The 23,014-nt window shown below is 40.4% G+C and overlaps 1 protein-coding gene across 1 annotated transcript in view; it reads left to right on the top strand.

Annotated features, from left to right (window-relative positions):
- Positions 1 to 23,014, top strand: part of TMEFF1 (transmembrane protein with EGF like and two follistatin like domains 1) — a 128,452-nt gene that overhangs the window by 81,728 nt on the left and 23,710 nt on the right. Inside the window, exons 4-5 of the mRNA XM_054381615.1 lie at positions 8,176 to 8,202; positions 20,361 to 20,457. Coding sequence (XP_054237590.1) covers positions 8,176 to 8,202; positions 20,361 to 20,457 — 124 coding nt within the window. The remainder of the gene's footprint in view (positions 1 to 8,175; positions 8,203 to 20,360; positions 20,458 to 23,014) is intronic.

Below are 23,014 nucleotides of genomic sequence, written 5' to 3'. Positions count from 1 at the left end.
ACCCCTACAGTAAGGTTTGCCTTTGTGAATTATCTCCCTGTGTAAAATATGGGGACTCCTTATAGTATACATGTAACACGATATAAAGATTATACATGACCATATGAAACTACATAAATTCACAGTTACTCTTAACTAGAGCCCTGTGTTTGCTCTGAGTCCAATCCTTGGTGATCTCCAGCTTTTCACCCCCTTGATACTGGTGGCTCTCTGTTGCTGAAGCACTTAGTTGTTGTCCATGTAACTCAGGTGATGGAGCAGGGGTTAATTCCCTTGCTAGGCAAGGTAATAGGTGAAGTTGCTATGGTGCTGCCACTGCTGTCCCTGTAGTTCTGCAGGTTTTCCCGATGCCTGTTTTGTAGACTTTATTTGCCAGTTGGGCATACGCTTTACAACATCAGAAGGCATGCCCAGCATGATTCCTTGCTGGCATAACTCTGCACAGGATGAGGAGTCCCTTTTTTATTCACGGTTCTTTCCGAGGCTCTTGGTGTGAGGCCTTAGTGATTCCTGACTGCGGTGCTCAGAGTTGTGTCCTCTGGTCTTTTCATTGTAGCTTCCATTCTGCTCCAGGCTGGAATGTGGATTTGGAGTATGAAGGTTTGAACTGAGGATGTACAAGTAAATTTTTTCATTCCATTTCATGCCTAAATTATTTTAAGAAACAAACTCACAGCATGGAAATTTCCCTCACTTAAAAAAAAAAAACACCACAAACAAAAAAACCAACCAACCAACCAAACAAAAAAAACACAAACACCCCCCCCCAAACAAACAAAAGCTGTTTATCTGTTTATTTTAATATGTGCTAATAACATTTCACAAAAAGAAAATGATTCTTCTGAGCCTTATATTTCTGGTAGCTAATTGTTATGTTACTCAGCTACTCTGGAATCTGAGGGGTTTTAACCTTTCTCTCCTTTACTTTACATCCCACATAAAACCAAGGAAACACAGCATAATTTTAATAGCACTTAGTGTTACAGATTAAGATATGTGCTGAGATACAGCTCTCAATCTGAGGATGTGATTCAGGCAGTACACCGCATTTACTCTGTTGCAGTTTAAAATATTTCACCAGAAAGGTTCCTGCTGCTCTGGTTGCCATGAGAGTATTAGATGATAAAAATCATCTGGAACCTCTCCACACCCTGCCTGGGATCATGGGTCAACAAGAAGTCAATGTATTTGTAATCTTGATCTGTAACACACGTATAGGAGGAATCAAATATACAAATTAAAGAATTATTCATAAAGCCCCATTAATTTTCACCAAATGCTTCTGAATTTGCCATGAAAAAGTTTTGTTCTGGCACATCATTGGGAGCTAAGCATAGGTTCACTGGTTTCCTATCAGACTTACAATTTTTCAAAGCAAAGCCTCATCCTGGCAGGATGCATCCGAAACAACAGAGCAAAATTCTCCCGTAGTGTTGTACCAACTGTTTAATATTTGAAGTACATCAGACTTGAATTTCATACAAGAATTAAACACGTCCTGTTTCCTGGAGATTGATAGCTTCTGAAGCTACAGCACTGGAACAGACTATACAGAGTGCTTTAGTCAGACCGATTTCTTGTGAGGTAATATTTTGATTAATTTTTTATGGATATGGGTGATTAATCAGAATATTTATTTATTTCCTTCACTCAAGTGCTGTCAGAGTAGCAAGACCCTAAAATAAGCAGTGTCAACAAAGCCAGTCATAAGCGCTTTAGGAATGAACAAAATGCAAGTTTACATTAACAGTGGTGCTTTATAGAAATGTAAGAAAATGTATGGCCAAAGTTTTCAAGACTTAACATTGTCAAAGCCAATTTTTCAGTGAAAGGATGTTGGATTTAAAAAGGAAAAAAAAAAAAAGAAAGAAAAATCTGGGTATACAGAGTTGTTTCTGTGCCTAATTACTCCAAGGTAGCACAACGTCTGGAGGAGGAGGGTCTGTAGGTTTTAGACAATACATGTAGCCCCATGCTGCAATACATAGGGAAACTAGGAAGATGACTGAAAAGCAGCTTTTGTGCTCTCTTTGCCTAACACCTCACCTTTGAGAAATGATGGGTCAAATCAAACCACATATAATTTTGTCCTGCACCTAATCTAACCTCTTGCATTCATAAAGGAATCATTCCATCTGTGACTGGATGGAGACAAACCGGGCTGTGAAGCAAGCTGGCTGTGAAGCCCTTGCTGATAGCACTTTCCATTTTCCACAGCTTCTCCTCCTTGCTCTGTGAGATTACATTTTGAAGAAGGTCAGAGCACTGTCCCAGACTTTTTGTCTATTTAAAATTTCTTACCCTTAACAGTTCCCTCCTTGCAGTTCAGCCCTTAACAGAATGAGCCTGGACCATCCAGCAGGGCAGGGGGAGATAGCGGCATCTACATCAGGACCCTTGCCAGACTCATAGCAGTCTTGCTGCTGACCTGAAGCCTTAATCAGTTCATAAAGGGTGACATTACACTGAAATTCATTCATGTTATGCCATCCTCTGCTGGAGGTTATCTTGAATGGCTTTGCTAAATAGATTAAAGAAACCTGGAAGAGAAGGTGGTCAGGGTGCTCTGAGCATTGAGGAGGAGTCCCTTGATTTCTTCTAACCCCTTTTGTTAGTTAATTTGTTGTCTTTTATAAGTTAAAACAAAATAAATTAATTCAGTAAATAAGGAATGGACATTTATGATTGATTTCTAAGAATGTGTGTTCTTGTTATCCCACACACAGAGCTGCAATTTTGACTGCTGCCAGATTTTTATTATATGCACATGAAAATGTAACCACACAATGATATACTACTTCACATATTTTACTTACAGATTCTTTGTATGCTGCATATATTTCTAAGGCACAGTCCATTGCTTTCTGTAGGGATTTCTAAATAAAATTAAAAAAAAGAAAACAAAACAAATCAGCACCACCAAAAGTTAGTTGCAAAACTAGAAACAAATACTGTATCTGTTAGATTTAAAAAAATATTCTCTTAGGAGTGGCTTTAACTTAGTGTTCTTCAGTGTGAAGTAATCAAACTTTTGCCCTGAATTTGAATGCTACAATAAACGTGTTGTTTGTTTTTTTTTTTGTAGGAAGTGAAGCATATCTAGGTGCACATGTTGTCCTGAAAAGAAATATAATAAGCTGAGTTTAATCCTTTTAAGAAAGTTAAGGAAGAAATTATAGGCAACTCAGTTCTAGAATAACAAAGTGTGAAAATATCTCTTCATGCTTTAGCAAGAAGAAGCCATTACAAACCTGATAACCTGCTATAAAAATATTCATTTGTGCTGAGAGCTGATCAAGACCCTTATTCCCAGATTCAGTGCAGTACAGGAGCTTTCCTGTCCAGCCTGCATTGTGGCAGCACAGCATCACTATTCTGTCATTAAGAAATGTTTTGGAAGCAAAGAAATAGCTTAACCAGATATATTACATCAACATTTGCCAGGATTTAACATCCTGTACTTTGGGTTGTTTTTTTTTTTCTTTTTCCATGGCATAGTATAGCAGGAAATGGCTTCCAGGGCCAGGTGTTAGCAACCACTTTCCCCTAAAGATGTCAAGGCAAATGGATATTCTCTGCACACAGTCTGGCACTGCAGAGGTTAAAAGTCTCTTTCCAGCAGCCAGAGACTTGCAGCTGCTGGCAGTTAGGCTTGTCAGCACTCCTCCCCAAATGCTCCTGCTGGCATATCAAAATCAAGGGTAATTGCTACCAGGCAGCTCTGCTCCTGGGAGGGTGGGGATAGAAACCCAGCAGCAGGAGGTGGGCTGAACTGTTGCTTCTGGGAGAGCTGGGTGGCTGAGCTGGCATGCTTCTCTACAAACTGCTTTTGTACAGCAGCATGAGCTCTGCTCCATTGCCAGCAGTGGGAAGCTGGAGCTTTCTTTGGTCTTTGCTCTGGCTGATGGCTTGAAATGGGCTGTGCTGATTTTGAATCTCTTCCAAAACACCGGTCCTTGGAGATTTCAGGGCTTCTGCTGCTGCTCCAGGAGCTGATGGAGAATTACACGGTGCTGAGGAAAGAGGGAAAGTTAAATACAATGCAATAGGGCACTCCTTGCTGTGTCTAATGACAACTGTAGATCAGGATGATCTTCTTTGGTAACAAGTTTCTTGATAATTTTATCTGATCTTTACTAAGTACTCTTTTGTGTACCTGGGATTTAACTACAGCACACTTTGCCCAGTCCTACCATGGAGAGGGCCGCATTGCTGCTCTGTTAACCAGGAAATCCAGGCTAACAAGTAACTAGAAATTGAGATAGCAGAGTCAACATTATTCAGGACTTGTTCAGTGAAGTTTCTGGGCTGTTGGTATGGGAAGATCATTTCCTCCTCAATGCAAAGAAGTGGCACATACTGTCTTTGTGCTAAGAAAACCACAGCTATATCCCAAAAGCTTTAGGGGGAAAATCCAGGACTTGAGTATGAAGAGTATAATAACTCCTGGGTGCCAAAGTTCAGGTGCTGGAAATCCCTTCTGAGCTGTCAGCTAAGCCTTTCAATACCTAAATTCTGCAAATACATCATTTTTTGGCTTTGTTTCCTAGAGAATGGTGTACAGTTTTACCTTCAGTGTGTCAAGTGTTCTGTTCTGCTCGCAATTGCATAGCTGCTGACCTGTTTCTCACACAAATCTAAAAAAAGAGCAGTGATTTGATATTTCTTTGCCTGCCTCTCTGTGAGCAGGATCACATAGGTTTGTTCTGGAGGTGCCTACTGGATCATCTCTCACATGTAAATCAAGTGGAAAGGTCTGCTTGCTTAAAATTTGTCAGTGAATTATTTGTCTTCCTGGTTGTACTTAGTATTTGGAGCGGTTAACCTAAATGGGGAAGAGATAAGTTCAATTTTCATGTTAGTTTGAGTTAGAAGCAATCCCTCCTGAATGAGAGAGGCTGCAGCTCTTTCAGGTTTGGAGGGCATACCTTCTGTCTCTGCACTAAAGCAGACTCAGAGTACAGAAATGGATCCTGTTCAGAGAGAACCATGAAAAAATGGGACTCTGACTGTAGCCTAGTGCTTTCAGTGTTCAGATACAGTATCTGATCCAAATGCTTCTTTATGTATTTCATTCAGAAACTCCTTCATGGATAAAAGCAGCTCACAGCAGATGCCTGTACATTTGTGTATAATCGTAATTTTACAAGCCTATTTGGAAAAGAGTGGCTCAAATAAAGAGAGAAGTTAAGTCTAATTACTGACCTGTGGCTTCGGGGGATGATATTTCTGTCCAGATTTCTCACTTGTTTGAGCATCTTTCTTGCCAAATCTTGGTGCATGGAGATTTTTGGAATCCTGAATTGGGCAAGGGCTTGAAAGGAACAGGGCTTGTCCTAGTAAGCTTGCAAAAAATGCTACTTTTTAAACCAACAGCTGCTGGGGAAAATCTAGCAAAGGCTCACCAAAAAAAAAAAAAAAAAAGAAAAAAAAGAACACCAGATTAGTTTGGTGTGGTTACCCTGGGAACAGGAGTCCTAGCATAGCTCCCAGGCTCAGAGGGGGAGGCAAAAGTTGAAAATGATGCCATGTTATAGAGGATAAGACTCTATGGTTTCTCGAGACCTGAAAGCCCAAACATGTGGCAAAGGATCTGTCTTCTTATCATGTCTTGCCAAGCAGAGACAATTGCCTATGGACCTTACATTTATCAACCCAATGTTCAATAGAGACTGATGGTCTGAGCATCAGCTCTTCATCATTGATGTGGCCCTCTCCTTAGAGCTTGTACTCTGTATGTGATGGTACCTCTGCTTGCCACACAGCATCTGTACCTTGGGGTATAACTGCAGCCAGCATTCCTCAGCTTGGGGATGAACGTGCAGGGGAAAGCAGTCAGAGAGTACAAGTTTGAAAGAAAAACATGGAACAAGTCAGTTTTCTGTGAGACGTTTTAGTTTTGGGTTTTTTTGTATGAAACACAAGTTGAACTTGCTGAAGTGTGTATGGCAGCCTTCTCTACCTCAGGACAGTTTATGACACAGTTTACCACTACAAAAAAGCCTATAAACCAACCTCATATCAGTAAATTATACTTCTTCAAATTTCTTAATGAAACAATACTTCCATATTTTTGAGTGACACAACAGTGACATTTTACATGGGACTGTCAGCTTTGTCAGTAAAGTGGGCCCCTATCAGTGGAACAAGAGCCCTTCTGGAAATCCCAAGCACAAATACAGACTGGGCAGTGACTGGCTAGAAAGCAGCCCTGAGGAGAGGGACTTGGGGGTGCTGGTGGAGGAGAAGCTCAACATGAGCTGTCAATGTGCACTTGCAGCCCAGAAAGCCAACAAGATCCTGGGCTGCATCAAGAGAAGTGTGGCCAGCAGGGCAAGGGAGGTGATTCTCCCCCTCTGCTCAGCTCTGGTGAGACACCACCTGGAGTACTGCGTCCAGTTCTGGAGCCCCTATTACAAGAGGGATATGGACATGCCGGAAGGTGTCCAGAGAAGGGTCACCAGGATGATCAGAGGGCTGGAGCACCTCTCCTATGAGGAGAGACTGAAAGAGTTGGGGCTGTTCAGTCTGGAGAAGAGAAGGCTCCAAGATGACCTTCTTGTGGCCTTCCAGTATCTGAAGGGGGCTCCAAGAAAGCTGGGGAGGGACTTTTTAGGATATCAGGTAGTGATAGGATTAGGGGGAATGGAATAAAGCTGGAAGTGGGGAGATTCAGGCTGGAAGTGAGGAAGAAGTTCTTCCCCATGAGAGTGGTGAGAGCCTGGAATGGGTTGTCCAGGGAGGTGGTTGAGGCCCCATCCCTGGAGGTGTTTAAGGCCAGGGTGGATGAGGCTCTGGCCAGCCTGATGGTCCCTTCCAACCCTGACTGATTCTATGATTCTATGATTCTTGCCTTTATTTCTGTGAGGTAATAAGCTCAGTCTGATAGAATAATGATATAAGAGGAAATTTAGGCAGAAGGAAAAAACCTCTCTAGTCCTGTTACTCCATGTGACAGGAGATTATTTTTAATGTGTTAAGTGACCCAGTAATGTGGAATTTCACACTTTTATCCATGCACTAGAGGGAATTATTCTTAGAAATGTAGCTGCTTAAAGAAAAGAGGGGGAAGGGAATTGAGCAAATGAAGGGTTTGATTTTTCCCTCTGATGTCAACAATGAGTTCATATGTGGAAGTAAAACCCCCAGTCCTCTCTCTGTGTTGCCTCTTTCTTCTTTCACATTTGTGGAAATAAATTCAGCTGCCTTCTCAATTGCTAAAGCAGGCATGAAAAGAGAGGTGTGGAACTAGCAGTGTCAGATCCACTCCTCGTCTCCCAGAGAAGCTGAGCTAATGGGAATGGGGAGCAATTCACTGACTCTAGCTGCTGTCCCATCCTCTCCTCTCTACCTCCTTTGTGCAAGAAAGAGCAAGGGAGGTTTGTCTTTACTGCCATGCTGGCTGAAGGTACTGTGCAGAGTGCTACTCAGTGGAATGCACTTTTCCGTATAAAATCCCAAGCCAGCTCCATAATGCTCTGAAGTGGAGTGAGTTGGTCTGGGGTGATGAGGAAGCTCAGGTCCTGCTGATGCTCGAACTGCTAATGCAACGGGGACGCAGGCACAAGCTGTCAATCATCAGATGCTAATCCAATCAGGCTAATGCCAATGAAATAATTATGTTGTTAGATCATCTTTATATAAAGTGATTGACTCAGCTGAGATGAGCTATTTTGTCATTAGATTACTTAAACCAACTTTACTTTGAGGAGTAGTTGTCTTCTAGAGGTACTTCTGCAGTCAGGTGATTTATGTATTACTCCTTCAAGTTCTACTCCCAGGTCCAGAAGGTGAAAAGTATAAATATTCTCAAAATTGGAGTCTGTGCTTTTCATTGCTTTCGGATTTAACAAATGTAGATTTCTAACAGCTGAACGAAGGCTAAGAAAGTAATTCTGTTTTCAGTATTTGATGATGCTGTTTCTTGAGGAAAAACATCTTGACAGAGAAAAGAGAGATTAGGGCGCAGTAAGCATGGAAAAACTGTATTTAAGGATGCCAGCCTTTATGTGGGACAATTGTTTTTACACCTGGCTCATTAAGTGTAGCACCTGTATACTATAATGTTTTACAGTGACAAGTTCCTGAACAAACAGTTGCTCCTGGAGCAATATTTTAATTTGTTTTCTTTTTCTCCCCCCTTGTTTTTTTTTTTTTGTTGCTTTTTTTTTCCAGATAATGGCTCTGGATCAGGAGAAGGAGGTGAGTACCAAACAACAGTTATACTTGCTTTTGGTCTTCCTTTCTTTTTTCACTATATGTGTGTCAGTTTGACGTACATGGTTGCTATTTATGACATGAATTGAGGGAAGATGATGAATTAAAACTAAGCTTTAACATGTCACTGTTATCTGACCATCTTAGAATAATACTTGAATAGAAATAGGTTGTAGTGTGCATCTGACCAATGTTGTTCTTTCAGATTTGACCTATGTAATTTTTTATTTGTTGCCAGCGATATAGTGTGATGTTAAGAACCCTGTTTCACCTGTATTTGACTCCTGAAAATGTCCATTCACAATAAAGTTCTTAACTTTTTTAATATTTTTTTTTCCCCTGGCCATCATTTGCTTACAACACCTAGTAGTGAATTTATCCTTGGTCAAACATATTGCCTAAAATATGTAATGATTGCATTATGATCTCTGTTTTTATCAAATATTTTAGGTGCTTCTGTTCAAATCTGTATATTCAAGGAGGGGGAATGTAGCATAGCTGGTACTAGTAAAAGTGTTCCTATCTTTGATCACATCTTAACATTCTTTCTGAGTATTCTAGCAGGAATGCAGATAAGAATGAAAAACATGAGCTATAGATGTATACAGGCACAGAAAAGACATTTTGCTTTCAGGCTTTGCTTAGGCTTGCTGAATAGGAAGTGTTGCAGTTCATACAGATGGGACTGACTTTTGAAATATTGGAAGTCTTGTATAGCTACATGAAATTGTGCTTTAGTGGAAAACAGTCAATGTCATCACTCTGTAGCTAAAGATAACAGTTAACTTGCCAAAAATCAGGAGCCAGCTTCTTCTTTTTTCCTGTATTGAGTGAAGGGGAGGCATTTCCCTTCCCTTTAATAAGATGTTATCAGTAAATTCCTGGGCTGTTGGCTATTCTCACCTTTGTTTCCTTTTGGAGCAGTAATTGAAGGAACAACTTTCTGCTCAAGAAGTGTCTCTTCTTATCTGCACTGTTGACTTTTTTCTGAAGCCCTTCTTCCAGAGGTTGCATCACACACTTTCCCCAGCTCTGCTTGCTCCTCCTTCTGCCTTCTACCCAGCCTGTTATTCCACTACAGTTGTTCTGTTTGCTTCAGTGCAGCTATACAGTTCCTGTAGGTGACAGATGACAATAATTTAGTACACATCTGACTTTTATGTTTGGAACAGTTTCAGGAATGTTTGAATACTTCGGGGGATATATATTTGTCTCAGTATTTCCCAATTAGATATAAAAATCCTGTTAAAGTCCTTTGCAAATGTCTCTGGAAGTGACTGGCAGCTGACTGACAGATGTGGGGATTCTTTGGGTTATTTTATGAATATTTGGAAGAAAAGTAGGCCACAACATGCTGAGTTTTGTTGGTTAGGCTGCTCACTGAAAAGGTGATAGGTCCACATTCAAATATGCTTACTGCCTGATTTGGGGCAGGAGACTGAACCCAGGTCTGCTGTCTCTTGGTAAGAGAAGTCCAAAATGGGTGTTCATTTGTCATTGCTGTTGGTTTTGTTCTTACTTGAAATATTCATTGAGCTGGGAGACAAAGGGAGCAGGAGGAAGGATGCATGCTATGGAAAAGCTTTGTTAGCTGGGTTGCAGTGTGCCCATGAATTTTAATTATTTATGAAAAATGGAATTACATCAGTGGAGGAGATTTGGTGGTCCCTCCATGCTAGCTAGTACAGTGGTTAGTGCATTGTTTTGGGAGGTGGAATATGCAACTTCACTTCACTCTGGGCAGAAAGACTCAAGGTGAATATCTGTACTGCCTGGGTATTGAATAAAGAAGGGACAACATATACCCACTACCTCCTCCAGCAGTTTTGTGATGTTAGTCCTTCATTTATTTGGCTTTCTTCCAAGTGCCTCTGTGTCAACTGAAGCATTCCTGTTTCTGTTCTTTATGAAAACAATTTGGTTTAGTTCTTAATTTTAGATGGAAAAAAACTAGCAACAAGAAATTGAAAATCACACTTGTCACTTTTCCCTTTTTTTTTTTTTTTTTTGTACAGCCAGGCTATTTGTGACACATCAAATTCAAAGTGTCCCTATTCACCTTCCTCACTAAACTGGGTGTTGGCTAATCCTTCTGCAGAACACTTGGCAAATTTTCAGTGTGTTGGGACTGAAAGGATGGAGGTCAAAGGATGGAATCTGCTGTTGCTTTTAAATACTGAGGTTTACTCTGGCCAAAAAACTCTGAGATGTTTTTGTATCTGGGATTATTTTTTATACCAGTATTCAAGTGACTGTAAAAGTGTTACAAGAAAATATTAAAAAATCAAAGACTTATTACAAGTTAAGGCAATTTAGAATTAAAACCAAACTTCTAAAAGAACGTTGAACCTGTTGAAGATGGAGATGCATTGTATAGAATCCAGACAAGAAAAAGGGGCAGGAACCGAGTCAAAGGGTGACCCGCAGGGTGGAAGTGCTCCTGTGCACACACTACAGTCTTGCCTTCCTGGTTTTTCTGGCTATTGGACTGACTGGAGGAGTTATGGCACCTTCCTGGCATTTACTTTCAGAGTAAACTAATATAATAAGCACCTAGGCTTGGTAGTTTAATGCCATACTCTTGGCTAGGAGTGCACAAATGGGAACCAAATTGCAAGAGGAGCTTTTGTGCCCTGTAGATTTAGGTGTAGCTACTGTGTCTAGGTACAAGGAAGGAGCAACAGAAGTGAGAAACCACAAAGATAAATGAGAGAGAGACGTCAAACATGGTGTCTTAGAGATTTGTGGGGGTTTCCTAGTATTTACATTTCCAGATGTTAATCACAGAATCAGTGCTTGCTATGTTTCTTAAACACACAATTAGTGTGATTGTGATGCTTGCACACATGGAATAGATGAGTGCAGCTGCTTGTATGTGTTCAGGAAGCGCTGCAGTTGCTGTGCAGGAGATGTACTGTTTGCTGGTCGGTTTTTAACTGTGAAGGAAAGTACTGGGAAAGCATCTGGGCTGTGCCTTTCAGTTGTGACAGCTTGGTCTGTGACAGTCTCCACTGCTGAAATTAGGTGCTTGCCTCACAGGCGGATGAGATTTGTGCTAGTGGTTCACGTTGTTCTTTCATTTCCCAGGCACAAAGCAAGCTCATTAATGGTTCTGAAACTTGACTTGATGCAGATTTTCCCTCCTACTCCCAAACTGTATGATGTTAAATGCATTAATTTTTATGTAAAAATCCCCCCAAACCCAGTAGATTTCGAACCGATTTAGGATATCAGGTCATGACAGGACTAGGGGGAACAGAATAAAGCTGGAAGTGGGGAGATTCAGACTGGACGTGAGGAAGTTCTTCTTCATCATGAGAGTGGTGAGAGCCTGGAATGGGTTATCCAGGGAGGTGGTTGAGGCCCCATCCCTGGAGGTGTTTAAGGCCAGGCTGGATGAGGCTCTGGCCAGCCTGATGTAGTGTGAGGTGTCCCTGCCCATGGCAGGGGGGTTGGAACTGGATGATCCTTGTGGTCCCTTCCAACCCTGACTGATTCTATGATTTAAAAAAAACCCACAAAAGTCCTCTTCCTCAAAGGCTATTTCAGACAATGTCTTGCTTTTGAAGTTGTCATGTGCCACAAAGATACTAAAAACCATGGATCCGGCAGGTTCTCTCCCAGATCATGTTTATTGTCACAAAGATACTAGATTTTACGAAAAGAATTAAGAGTGGGAGAAATTTTTCAGTATGCCTGAACGAGCTAAAGGAGTATAATTTTTACTGGTGACATGATTGTCCCATTGCCCTTTGACATTCTGGGTAAGCGATTTCCATTTTCTATGCTCTGATGGCACGATATTAAATGAAGAGTTGTAATAAAATAGCTCATTTTGCTCATTTCAGAAGTCTGAACCTTCAATTAGCTTAATAAAAATTAGACTTACGAAACCAAGCTGTTGATCACTTGTGGCAACGGGCATTATGAGAACACTTAATAAGAACAGTATGGGTTGTTAATTCAGAAATCAGAGAAATTTCAAATACCTCATTACTCTACCATTACGATTCACCTCTGCAGAAAGCAATGTCAGGGAATGGAGACTCAGACATAAAACAGTTGCTTAGTTGAGATCACAACTGAAGACAGTGGGATCTGCAATTTCCTCATGCTGAAGAATACAGTCATAAAAGCAGCTCCTGATCCACTGTTTAATCAGTGATTTGTCAGAGTTTGAGGCAGAACTGGTGAAAGAGAAGTTACAGGCTCAGACTGGTGTTCATCTCTGCCAGTTGTGAACTCTACCACTCTTTGACCTGCTGGATGTACTTCCACAACTGGTAGACCAGGGCACAGAAAATGATCCTCAGGCTGACACATATAGGTAAAGGTTGCAGATTTCTATCTCTCATGAAACGTTTTCTTGTTCTCTAACACAAATTTTAAAACTTTATTTCTTCTAGAATCTGCTGTGTTGGGGAAGGACTGTTTAGGAGGGCTTGTAGCAACAGTGTGTGAGGCAGTGGTTTTAAATGTGAGCAGGGTAGATTTAGGCTGGACATAAGGAGGAAGTTCTTTACATTAAGAGTGGCAAAATAGTGGAATAGGTTGCCCAGGAATGTGGTTGAGGCCCCATCCCTGGACACATTCAAGATCAGACTTCATGTGGCCCTGGACAGCCTAGTTGGAGGTGTCCCTGGTCACTGCAGGGAGGTTGGTCAAGATGACCTTAGAGGGTCCATTCAAACTGATGCAATCTGTAAATCTTTCACAGGCTGTATTTGTGCCTGGGATTGCCCTGACCCAGGTGTAGGACCTTGCACTTGTCCTTAGGCTTGTGCCCACCTCTCAAGCCTCTCCAAGTCTCTCTGGATGCATCCCTTCCCTCCAGCATGTCAACAGGACCACACAGCTTGGTGTCATCTGCAAACTTGCTGAGGGTGCACTCAATCCCACTGCCCATATCCCTGAGAAAGATGTTAGACAGCACTGGTCCCAGTACTGACCTCTAAGGGATGCCCCTGGCCTTCATTTAGATATTTAGCTGTTGACCACAACTCTGAGTGTGGCAATCTTGGCAATTCTTTATCCAGTGAGTGGGCCACCCCTCAAGTCCATGCTTTTCCAGTTTGGTGACCAGGATGTCATGCAGGACAGTGTCAAATGCTTTACACAAATCCAGGTAGATTACATCTGTTGCTTTTCCCTTATCCACTGATGCTGTGACTCCATCATAAAAAGCCATCAAGTTTGTCAGGCATGATTTGCCTTTGGTGAAGCCACGATGATTACCACCAATCACCTCTTCATTTTCCATATGCCTTAGCAAAGTACACATTTATAGGGCCATATAGCACTAGGACAGAGGGCAATGGTTGAAAACTAGAGCAGGGTAGATTTAGATTACACATTGGAAGAAGTTCTTTAGTATGAGGGTGGCAGAACACTGGAGCAGTTTGCCTAGGGTAGTGGCAGAGGCCCCACCCCTGGAGACCTTCAAGGTCATACGTGATGGGACTCCTGTTGGTGATATCCCTACTTACTGCAGGGGGGTTGGACTAGATGATCTTTAAAGGTCTCTTCCAAGCCAGTACATTCTATGATTACTAGAAGAAGTCTTTGCTCACTGCAGATGGGAAGACTGATTTGTAAAGAAAAGCATCTTGAAGATGAAGCTAATTTTTTTTTTTTTGGTCAAAAGTATTGATGATGAAGATAATTTGCTTTCACCTGGGAGTAGTCCTTAATTTATAAGGCTTTTTCTGGTAGTACTTTCCATCTGGCATCCAGGCATAATGCAATAACTTTTGAAGGAGAACCTAATTTCTTCTGAACTCCCAGTTCCCATCTTTGGTAAACAAGCACTTATGAGCTGTTCTCCCCATGTCCCTCCAAGTAAAGGCCTTTGTTTCTCTTACTCCAAGGACTTCTTACTTTCTGTATTTGATACTGCCAGCAAATGGCAGCTGTGTTGTTGACTTTGTGATATAGTTAAGCCTTTGGAAGGATGTGTTGAAAACCATCAGCATGTGTTACATACACCATCGAAGAGTTAACAAATGGTAATGACTTTTCAAGCCAGCTTTTCAGAGAAAAATCAGTGTCTTAGAAGAGGCAGATTCTGTGCTCTAGTAATCAGCCAACAATGGCAGGACTTCAAAGTATCCTACTATGCCCATAACATTATTTTTTATTCTTTTTGTTCAATATTTATTTGTGTTCCTAAGTAAAATACACTTTTGATAGTAAAGAAGATGCAATGGTAGTTAGACAGATGGCACCTAATCATCTCAAGCTTTTAAGCTAAGGAAATAACATGCTTGCAATACATATAGCTAAGGTAACTATTATTAAAATAATTTGTTTTGAATTTCTAATCCCTCTGAAATTTAATAGCTAAAGTATCTTGTGATGAACGTCTAGCAGATTGCATTTAGTAATTAATAAATTGATATACAGTGTGTGCTTTTTAGCAGGATGCCATCTGTTCCTTCCCCTCACTGGGGACAACACTTATCCAGTAATCGTCACACAGTCAGGGTGGTATAAACAGACACAGTTTAGAGCCTCGAATATTTTTTATTTTAATTTGCAATAATGCTACTGATTTAATTTAATGTATTTTAATAGGACTGCAGAAGCTTGATGGTGATTAACAGCCTGCATAGGAGGTAGCATCACCTCTTTTAGCAGATCTCTCTAATGGTGTGCGACTTAAAAAGATTCAAGTGACGATTCCATCATGTGGCTTGTCCCTGAGTATCACTTTAGCTTCACATAGCCCTGTTTGTTGAGATCCTGCTCCCTGTAGGTTAAATGGACATGGACTAAAACTTGCAAGAATTACTGTGCTTTCACCAAAGGTTCAGCAAGGCAGAGGAAAAGGGCCTGACTGTTCAGGCCTTCTCTTGGGGAAAACTTATTCTAAGCAAGATTTTCAGGGGAGGCTGGACCTTGCTCTGAAGGATACTGGAGCTAGGGCCACAGAAAGATAGATTCTTCTTGCCTCTTGTGCAGGATGACAGATAGCAAATAAGAGCAGGTTCATCTCATGTAGCCCAAACAGGACCAGCAGAAGAGTGTTTGGTGCATTTGTGAAATTATGGGACACCTCCCTAGGCATCTGATGACTTTCTTGTCCTTTCCATTTTCCACCATCATCTATTCGCACCTAATTTCCCTGGTGATTACTCTGGAGAAAAAGGAGTTAGCTGCATTTGAAGCAAGGCAATGGAGTGAATGAGAAATCAAGCTTCCCAGCTAGTGTAAGAGCTGACCCAGCTCTCACAGTACACCAACTTGTCCCATGTTTATCCTCTGTCATATGCAGAGAAGCAAAATAGAAGCTATAGTTGTCAGATGTGTAAAATACCTAAACACATAACAAGGGTAGTGGTGGTAGGAAGTCTTGTGGTGCACATCGTCAAGTCTTTTGCTTAAAAGAGCTCACATCATCATTATCACAGCCACTGGGCAAACACACTGCCCTGGCTGGGATGTGATTACAGTGTCAAACTCTGAACTCTCCTCCTCCAGGCTCCTCAATCATAAATAGACCAGGCCTCCTTGTGTTAAATCTGTAATGCCCCTTCTTGCAAAAACAAACTTCAAAGGGCAATGTCTTTGCTGGCACATGCTTGCAGCTGCAGTATGTGGTCTATACCATGCAGAGAAAATATCTTTCAGACAGGTACAGATTTCTGTCTGTACCAAACCAGGCTTTGCTTCTAAGCCAGCTGGGTAGCTGGAGAAGAGAACAGGACCTTCCACACAGGTAAATATTGCTTTTATGTATGATCCAGCAGCATCGTCAGGATAATTCAAGACATCACTTACCAAAAAATTGGGATATCTGAGAGTAGTTGTTGCACTAGCTTTAAATATGTACCTATAGTAAAATCAGCGAGTTTGCAGCTTCATTTCAAATTACAGGGACAATCTTCATTTTAACTGTGTCATTAAAGTTGCCCTAAAAATTAATGGAAGAGAACATCAGTCACTAAACTGTTCTGTGAACTGCATCCTGCAATGTGTGATACTGGGACTGGGACATTTTGAGAGGAATTTCCAGTGCTAGCTGTACTGAGGGAATCACAGTCTGATCATGGAGGAGGTTCTTCTGTAATTCAGGATGCAGAAGGGGATTTGGCCTTCCCTATTTTTCAAACATCTTTTTGAGATTACTTGCTTTGATGAGTTGCAGCAAAAATCACTGTACTCCCAAAACAGTTAGGAATTGGTTTTCAGAGAGGCTTTCCCAGACAAGAAAATCTTTATTCTATCAGTCTATGGCTACTGAGTAGTTGCAGCTCTCCACAAGTTCCCTCTGTTCCCCCTGCTTCACTGTGAGCAGTGATAAATACATATGTACAGTGGAGCTCCCTTTCGAGGCCATGCCTTGAGGCTGACCAAACTTCACCTTGACAGAAACCAATGCTTTTGCTTCGAGCTTGATTGAAAGCCCTCAGCAGAAACACAGCTGTATTACCATTGTAGGAACACACAAATGAGTTGCTGAGGGAAGCAATTTACTGCTGACCAATTCCTCTAGAGCTGCTGTCCATTTACAGGTTCCTACCCTGCAGCTCCTAAGATATAGCTGGCCACCTTCTGCAGAGGAATAATGACTCAAGAAGTGTTAGGGAGCACTGCAGCTGAGAAGAGACAACTGGGAGTCACTGATCCCATTGGTGTACCTCATTTCTTTTGAAAGACAGAGCATTAATGAGGTGCTGCCCTGAAACACGAAAGGATGCTGAAAGGAGAGGCAAAATGAGCTTTCACTCCACAAGAAATTAAGATGTCAAAGAACATAATTAATCAAGACACCAGTGAGAAGAAATTCCATAATCATCTATCCATCAACATTAGAAGCCTGCATAATAAACAAGAGGAGCTTGAACTGCTTATTTGGGAGCATATTTTGACCTAATTGATACTGCTGAAACCTGGTGGGAAGATCTGATTGATCAGAATATTAAACTCAATGGCTATAACCTATTTAGGAACAATCAAATGTGGAGGAGAAAGGAGAAAAGAGAGACAATCTGCCAAGGGTTGCATTGCCTATTTGGAGACATTTGCACCAGAGAAAGTTGCTCTCAAGTAATGGGTTAACTTAGTTTAACAGCACACAAGTAGAGTACTGAAACTGTCTGCTACTAACCCAGACTGAAAAACAGTATTCATCTGTTTTGTATTGGTGGGAAAAGCTCTATTTTCTTGAAGGATTTCGGTCTAAATTATGTGCAGCATCTCATAGTGCCAGTACTAAGACATGTGGCTAGTAATGAAAGAAGCTTCTAAAAATTAAGATGACTATCACCTAAGTTGGAAATATTTATCAGTACACATTCATCTATATTACACCTCATCCTGACAAGTGTAAATGATTGGTGCAGGTGTTCCTAACTGAGACTTATTTATTGCATGCAAACAAAATGCAGTATGGATAAATAATTCTGTATGCATGAGGTTCAGCAAGTGCTGATCAAGAAATAAGGACTGCACTTTTTCTAAAACAAGGCTAATTAAAACAGTTAGAGAAAGCAGTTTTAAAGGGGAGGGAAGGAGAGAGGGGGAAGTTTACACTGAATAGCTGATAGGAACAATGAACAAGTAGTTGTGGACTACTGTTTATGAAAATGGAAAGGCATCAGGGCATTCACAGGGAGCAGGAAGGCTGTGCATGTACGTGTATGTGTTGCTGCTTTTGCTCCATTACAAAACTGAAATGCTAATAGTGAAGCAAAAGAGCCCTGTAAAGTATTCTGGATGTATTAGTAGTCAAGTCAGATAGTATATATTGGATATGATGAAATATTTCCATTCTAGGAGTACTGCAGAATGATATTAAACATTGAATGTTGAAGACAGGTGTTTTGTAACGAGCAGGTCTGTCTGGTTTGCACCTGAAAGCTTTAAAAATGGGTGATAAAGAATTTTCTGGGCTGATGACATTTTTTTGTCTCCTTTTCTTCAACAGAACAATGAGAAATAATGTACAATTATTCAATTAAAATATTTAATGCCAGTCAACTTGGGTTCATGGAAAACCTTTATTGTGAAATTGTTTTGGGTTTTTTTAACTTAATTTTCTGAGAAAGGCATTTATGCAGCAGAATATTTTAAGTGTACCACCTCAAAACCATAACCTTTCTCAGTCGAAGGCAATCTTTCATACAAATCTAAGTAACTAGAGGGCACAACATCCACCCAGTGCACATCTAATGTGCAAAAAATATTGCCAATCAGTGTATCATTAAATGTCAAGAAATCATTACAAAATGTGTGTGTTTCTACTAGGTACTGTTCTTGGTCTCTCGACCCCTTCCACTGGTGACTTGGGAGCAAATCAGTCAGTACTGATTTGGTCTGAATGACAGAGAACAAGTCACTGAGCTAGCTGCATGCACAAGCAAGTGGCATTTTAATGTCTGAGGAGAGAGTTACATGTAGTGAGTCCCAGATCTAGATTGCTTTTCCATGACGTCAGATGCATCTCAGAGGCTGACAGACAGACTGATGACCCTGAAAAAAACTCGCTGGGGAATAGCATGTACAATGAAGTAAATGTCAATAATAATGGTAAGTGCAGAAAAATGGCCAAAAATTAACATGATTATTGGTTGTATTAGCTGAAGAATATCCTAGATGGTGTGTGGCTTTGATGACAACTCTCCTGGAGCAGCACGTCCTGTTCGTGTGCCCACAACTCCAGAGGGAGTTAACCTGCGAGGGGAGGGCATTAAGGGTAGTAAGAATAGCAAAAGAAGTGGAAATATCATGTGTGAGAGCCATGAGAAGTCCTATTTGTTTAACTTGTTCAAACTGCAAGGAATCATCTATTGGCCAGGGAAAGTGAGATCTGATACTCAAGGACACTTTAGGATGCCAAAGAGAGGCATAGGAATGTGATATCTAGAAATAAAGTAAAATCAAATGAGGTGTACATTTGTAAAGATAAAAGCAGATGACCTCTGCTGCAACTTAATGAGAGTGGTGATTCTACAGTGGGAACTTTGTAATAAAGTTTTCTGTGTACTAATCTTTGGAAAATGCCCAGCATGCTTTATCCAGGAGTTAATTTCAGGGGCTCACCTGCACTATTCTTCATGTAAGCACAGGCCTACAGATAGGAGGGAAAGATCCCTTTCAGCCAAGATCCAGGAAAATAAGGAAGGGCTGTTGTGGATTTCTTTTAAAATGTAAATGCAACTCTTTAATTGGTGGTATTTGTTTTGCTGTTGCTACAGCACATAAAGCTTCTATGAGAAGAGGAATCACTTTGATCTCCGACCCCTGACAACCTTGAGTAGTCAGCTGTATGCCACCATGATACTGCAATATGTTCAACAGCTCTTTCCCTCTGCAGATTCCTGTGGTTCTTTTTCTTCTTTTCAAACATCTAGCTCTCCTTTAGTACATTATTAAAATCAAGAATAGGAGAGACTAATGGTAGTGAAACAGTTTGTTTCTCTTTTACTTGTTGAAGAGTTTTAATGTCCATGTCAACAGTTAAGATTGGTGAAGATGTTTTTAAGATCAGAATACTTGAGATGTAGATGTTACATTTTAGGGTGCATAGCATTTCTATCAATTTCTTTTTAAGATTACTTTTTTTCTTTTAGTCTGTTACAACTAAATAGAATATTCTGGAAAATATACCCAAGCATATATGAGATATGAACACAGTTGGATCCCATTGTTAAGAATCAAGACGGGGGAAAAAATGCAAGTGGTAATCTTGCATAAAGATATCTGTAATTGAAGACTGTCAAAGAAAATAGCATTCAAATCCCTGCTGCCTAGTATTCAAGGACTTTAAAAAGCACAGGGTTTATACATTATCAGTGTCAATTAAGAGTAAATGTGACTGTGACATGTCAATGCTGGTTGTGTGTCTGGTGGGGCAAGGATAAATACAAATTACTGATTTATGAATAAAGGAAGAGTCAATCAGTGAAGCATCAGTGTTTTCAGGGGTGCTTTCTTGTCACTGGTAGAGTTCTACCAACCTCCAATTGCCTGATTTTGAAGAAAGGTGGCACTATTAGGGTTAAAAGGTTCTGTATATGATAACTCCATATTCACAGTATACCTGAAGGAAAAATAGATTTAGGTAAGAAAAAATCAGAGCTGAAGATGAAAACCATGCTTTCTGTTAACAATGACTGTTTTGTTTTGTTTTGTTTTTTAAGAGTATGAAGGATCTGGAACAGAAGTTCAGAGAAAACACTCCAAATGTGGGGTTTGCAAATATAGGGCTGAATGTGATGAAGATGCAGAAAATGTTGGGTGAGTAATAAGCTTTCCTTAACAAAGTCACAGTAGGTTGAACTGGTGACCTAAGCCAGTCACTTCTTCCAAACCTACTTACAAATTTCTCATGCCACTTGACCTCTTAAATGCATCCTGGGCAAAACTGATGAAAAATATTGTTTTTTTGTGAGAACTCACACAGAATCACACAGAATACATCCAGTTGGAAGAGATCATCCAGTGCAACCTGTGACCCAGCACTGAAGGGTCAACACTAAACCATGTTGCTAAATGCCAGGTCCACACTCTGCTTAAACACCTCCAGAGATGACAGTGACTCCAGTACTGCCCTGGGCAGACCATTCCAATGTTTGATAACTCTCTCTGTGAAGAAATATTTCCTAACATCCAGCCTGCACCTTCCCTGGCACAGCTTGAAACCATTTCCTCTAGTTCATAGGTTGCCTTCCAAGGTTGGTTTTGAAAAGTCACAGAAAAAAGTCACAGCCTTGCTTAAGTAGAATTTAGAATTTACTTCCTTTCCAGTTGGGTTTCAACATGGCTTCAATCTTTAAAAATTATATCGCCATACATAAAATTACTGACAGCAAAAGTACTTTTCTTTAGGCTTGTATAAACATTGCTATGTTCATATTATTATTTAACTTAATTTTGCAGCATATTACAGTAGCTATCACCCCTAGTTCTAACAAACCATGCAAACACTCTTAATTCTATAAAAATTTTCCTTTTTAAGGCATAAGAATGGCTACTGTAACTTATTAGGAAAGTGAGGTGATGTCAACTGAACCACAAACAAGATGTGCATTTAGTTAACAATTCCATGATTCTAAGCCCTTGCTTGCACTCCGTGGTGTTAGAACACTTAATAAAGTGATTCATGTAATTACAGAAGGTATTTAAGAGGATTTTACCTCATGCTAGTAATTGAATGAGTTAGCTGAACTGTCTCTTAATGTTCAGTAGATAATCCCAAGCCATATTCCTGAGATGCTAATACTCACAGTGAATATACAATTCTGCATTTTATCATCCTTTTTCCCATGCTGTGCAATCTGAGACCTTGCAAACATCATCTCCTCCTCCTCCACCTGAGAAGCAAAACAGTATTTGTACTCCTGCTTTGTGAATGAGGAAACTAAATTACAAATGAAATGATTAGTGAATTGGTGGAAGGGGAGACATCCATGCCATAAATTGATAAAGAAGTGATAAGGGTTTGAAATAAGGGATCTGGCATTGATGAGAAATATGTGAACCTGCCAACAGGCCAGCTACAAGAGCCTGTAGCATAGAATAGGCAAATTTTCCCCCAGGAAGGACCCTACTAAAGACAGTTTTACTCCATATGGACTGTGGCTCATCTTTTGGGCTGGAAAGAAGTGGGAGTCCTATGCAAACAATATGATGGATGCCACCTATAGTTTCAGTGAGAACTGTAGGGTAATTCTTGAAACAAACAAGAAGGAGCAAGACCATTTGGCACTTCCTGATTTTTAGAGCTGGACTTGCTGATGTCTGAGCAAGTCCCTTTTTTATTGGAGTTGCATAGTGATAGCATGAGGTCCAACGGGCATGTGTCACAGCACTGAAAACCCTTATTTGACATAAGGGAAATTGTTTCCACCATGAGGATACTGGACACTGGAACAGGATGGCTGGTAAGGCAGTGGAGGTTTCATCTGTGGAGGTGGTCAGGTGTCAAGAGGTAAGATGCACTCAAAATTACGAGTTAAACAAGGTGTTGTGGTTTGTTTGGGTTTTGTTTTTTTTTTTATTTTAAATTGTATTTTCCTCTGAAAAAGTCACAAATTTTAGTTTTCATCCTTGTTAAAGCATCACAGCTGTCACTGATCAAAGCTGCTGCATATGCTTTTATTACACACAGTCTGAAGAATTCAGGCTTTACACAGAGTTTTAGGTTTGTATCTTCATTTTGTTTGGTTTCTCAGAAACAGCTATCTGAACCAGAAATAGTTACAGTGCATAGTAAATTAAATGTAAATATATAAACAGCTTTATATTTTCCACTGCCTCTGCAAAAATTCTCAATGCTCATTTTAAGTGGACTGACTAAAAGAAATAAAGTCTGAGGAGGTGATTGGCATAAACAGCACACCATACTTAGAAAAATAATGTCCAACTGTATTTAAACCAGTACATTTTTTTATATATATACAAATGCAAAAAAGGTTGAGGAAACATCACAAAAATACAAGGGTTTTGTTTGTTTGTTTTCTGTTTTCTCATGAACTTATAAGTGTTTTAAAGTGTTGATAGCTTATGGGCAGGCTTTTCAAGAGCATAGAAAATCACTTGTGGATGCACTGGTCTTAAGTTGCACAAATGTGTAGTTATCCATATAGTCCACATGGTGGTTTTCTGTAGCTCTGTGGTATCAGATGCAGACAAGTTTTACACAGATTGGCTGAGGGCTTTTGTCCCATTTAGCAACAAAACTGAAACACAGGCTGTATATTTCCTGGGAAAAGCCATCACCTGAGACTTATCACTCAGTACTTCCCTTTTTGCCCTGCTCATCAAAATGTCTGTCTGACCAAAACCTTTCTGT

The sequence above is a fragment of the Indicator indicator genome, chromosome 6, assembly GCF_027791375.1.
Source record: "Indicator indicator isolate 239-I01 chromosome 6, UM_Iind_1.1, whole genome shotgun sequence".
Lineage (NCBI taxonomy): Eukaryota > Metazoa > Chordata > Aves > Piciformes > Indicatoridae > Indicator > Indicator indicator.
The sequence above is the reverse complement of the archived record's forward strand: the minus strand, read 5'-3'. Positions and strand labels throughout refer to the sequence as shown.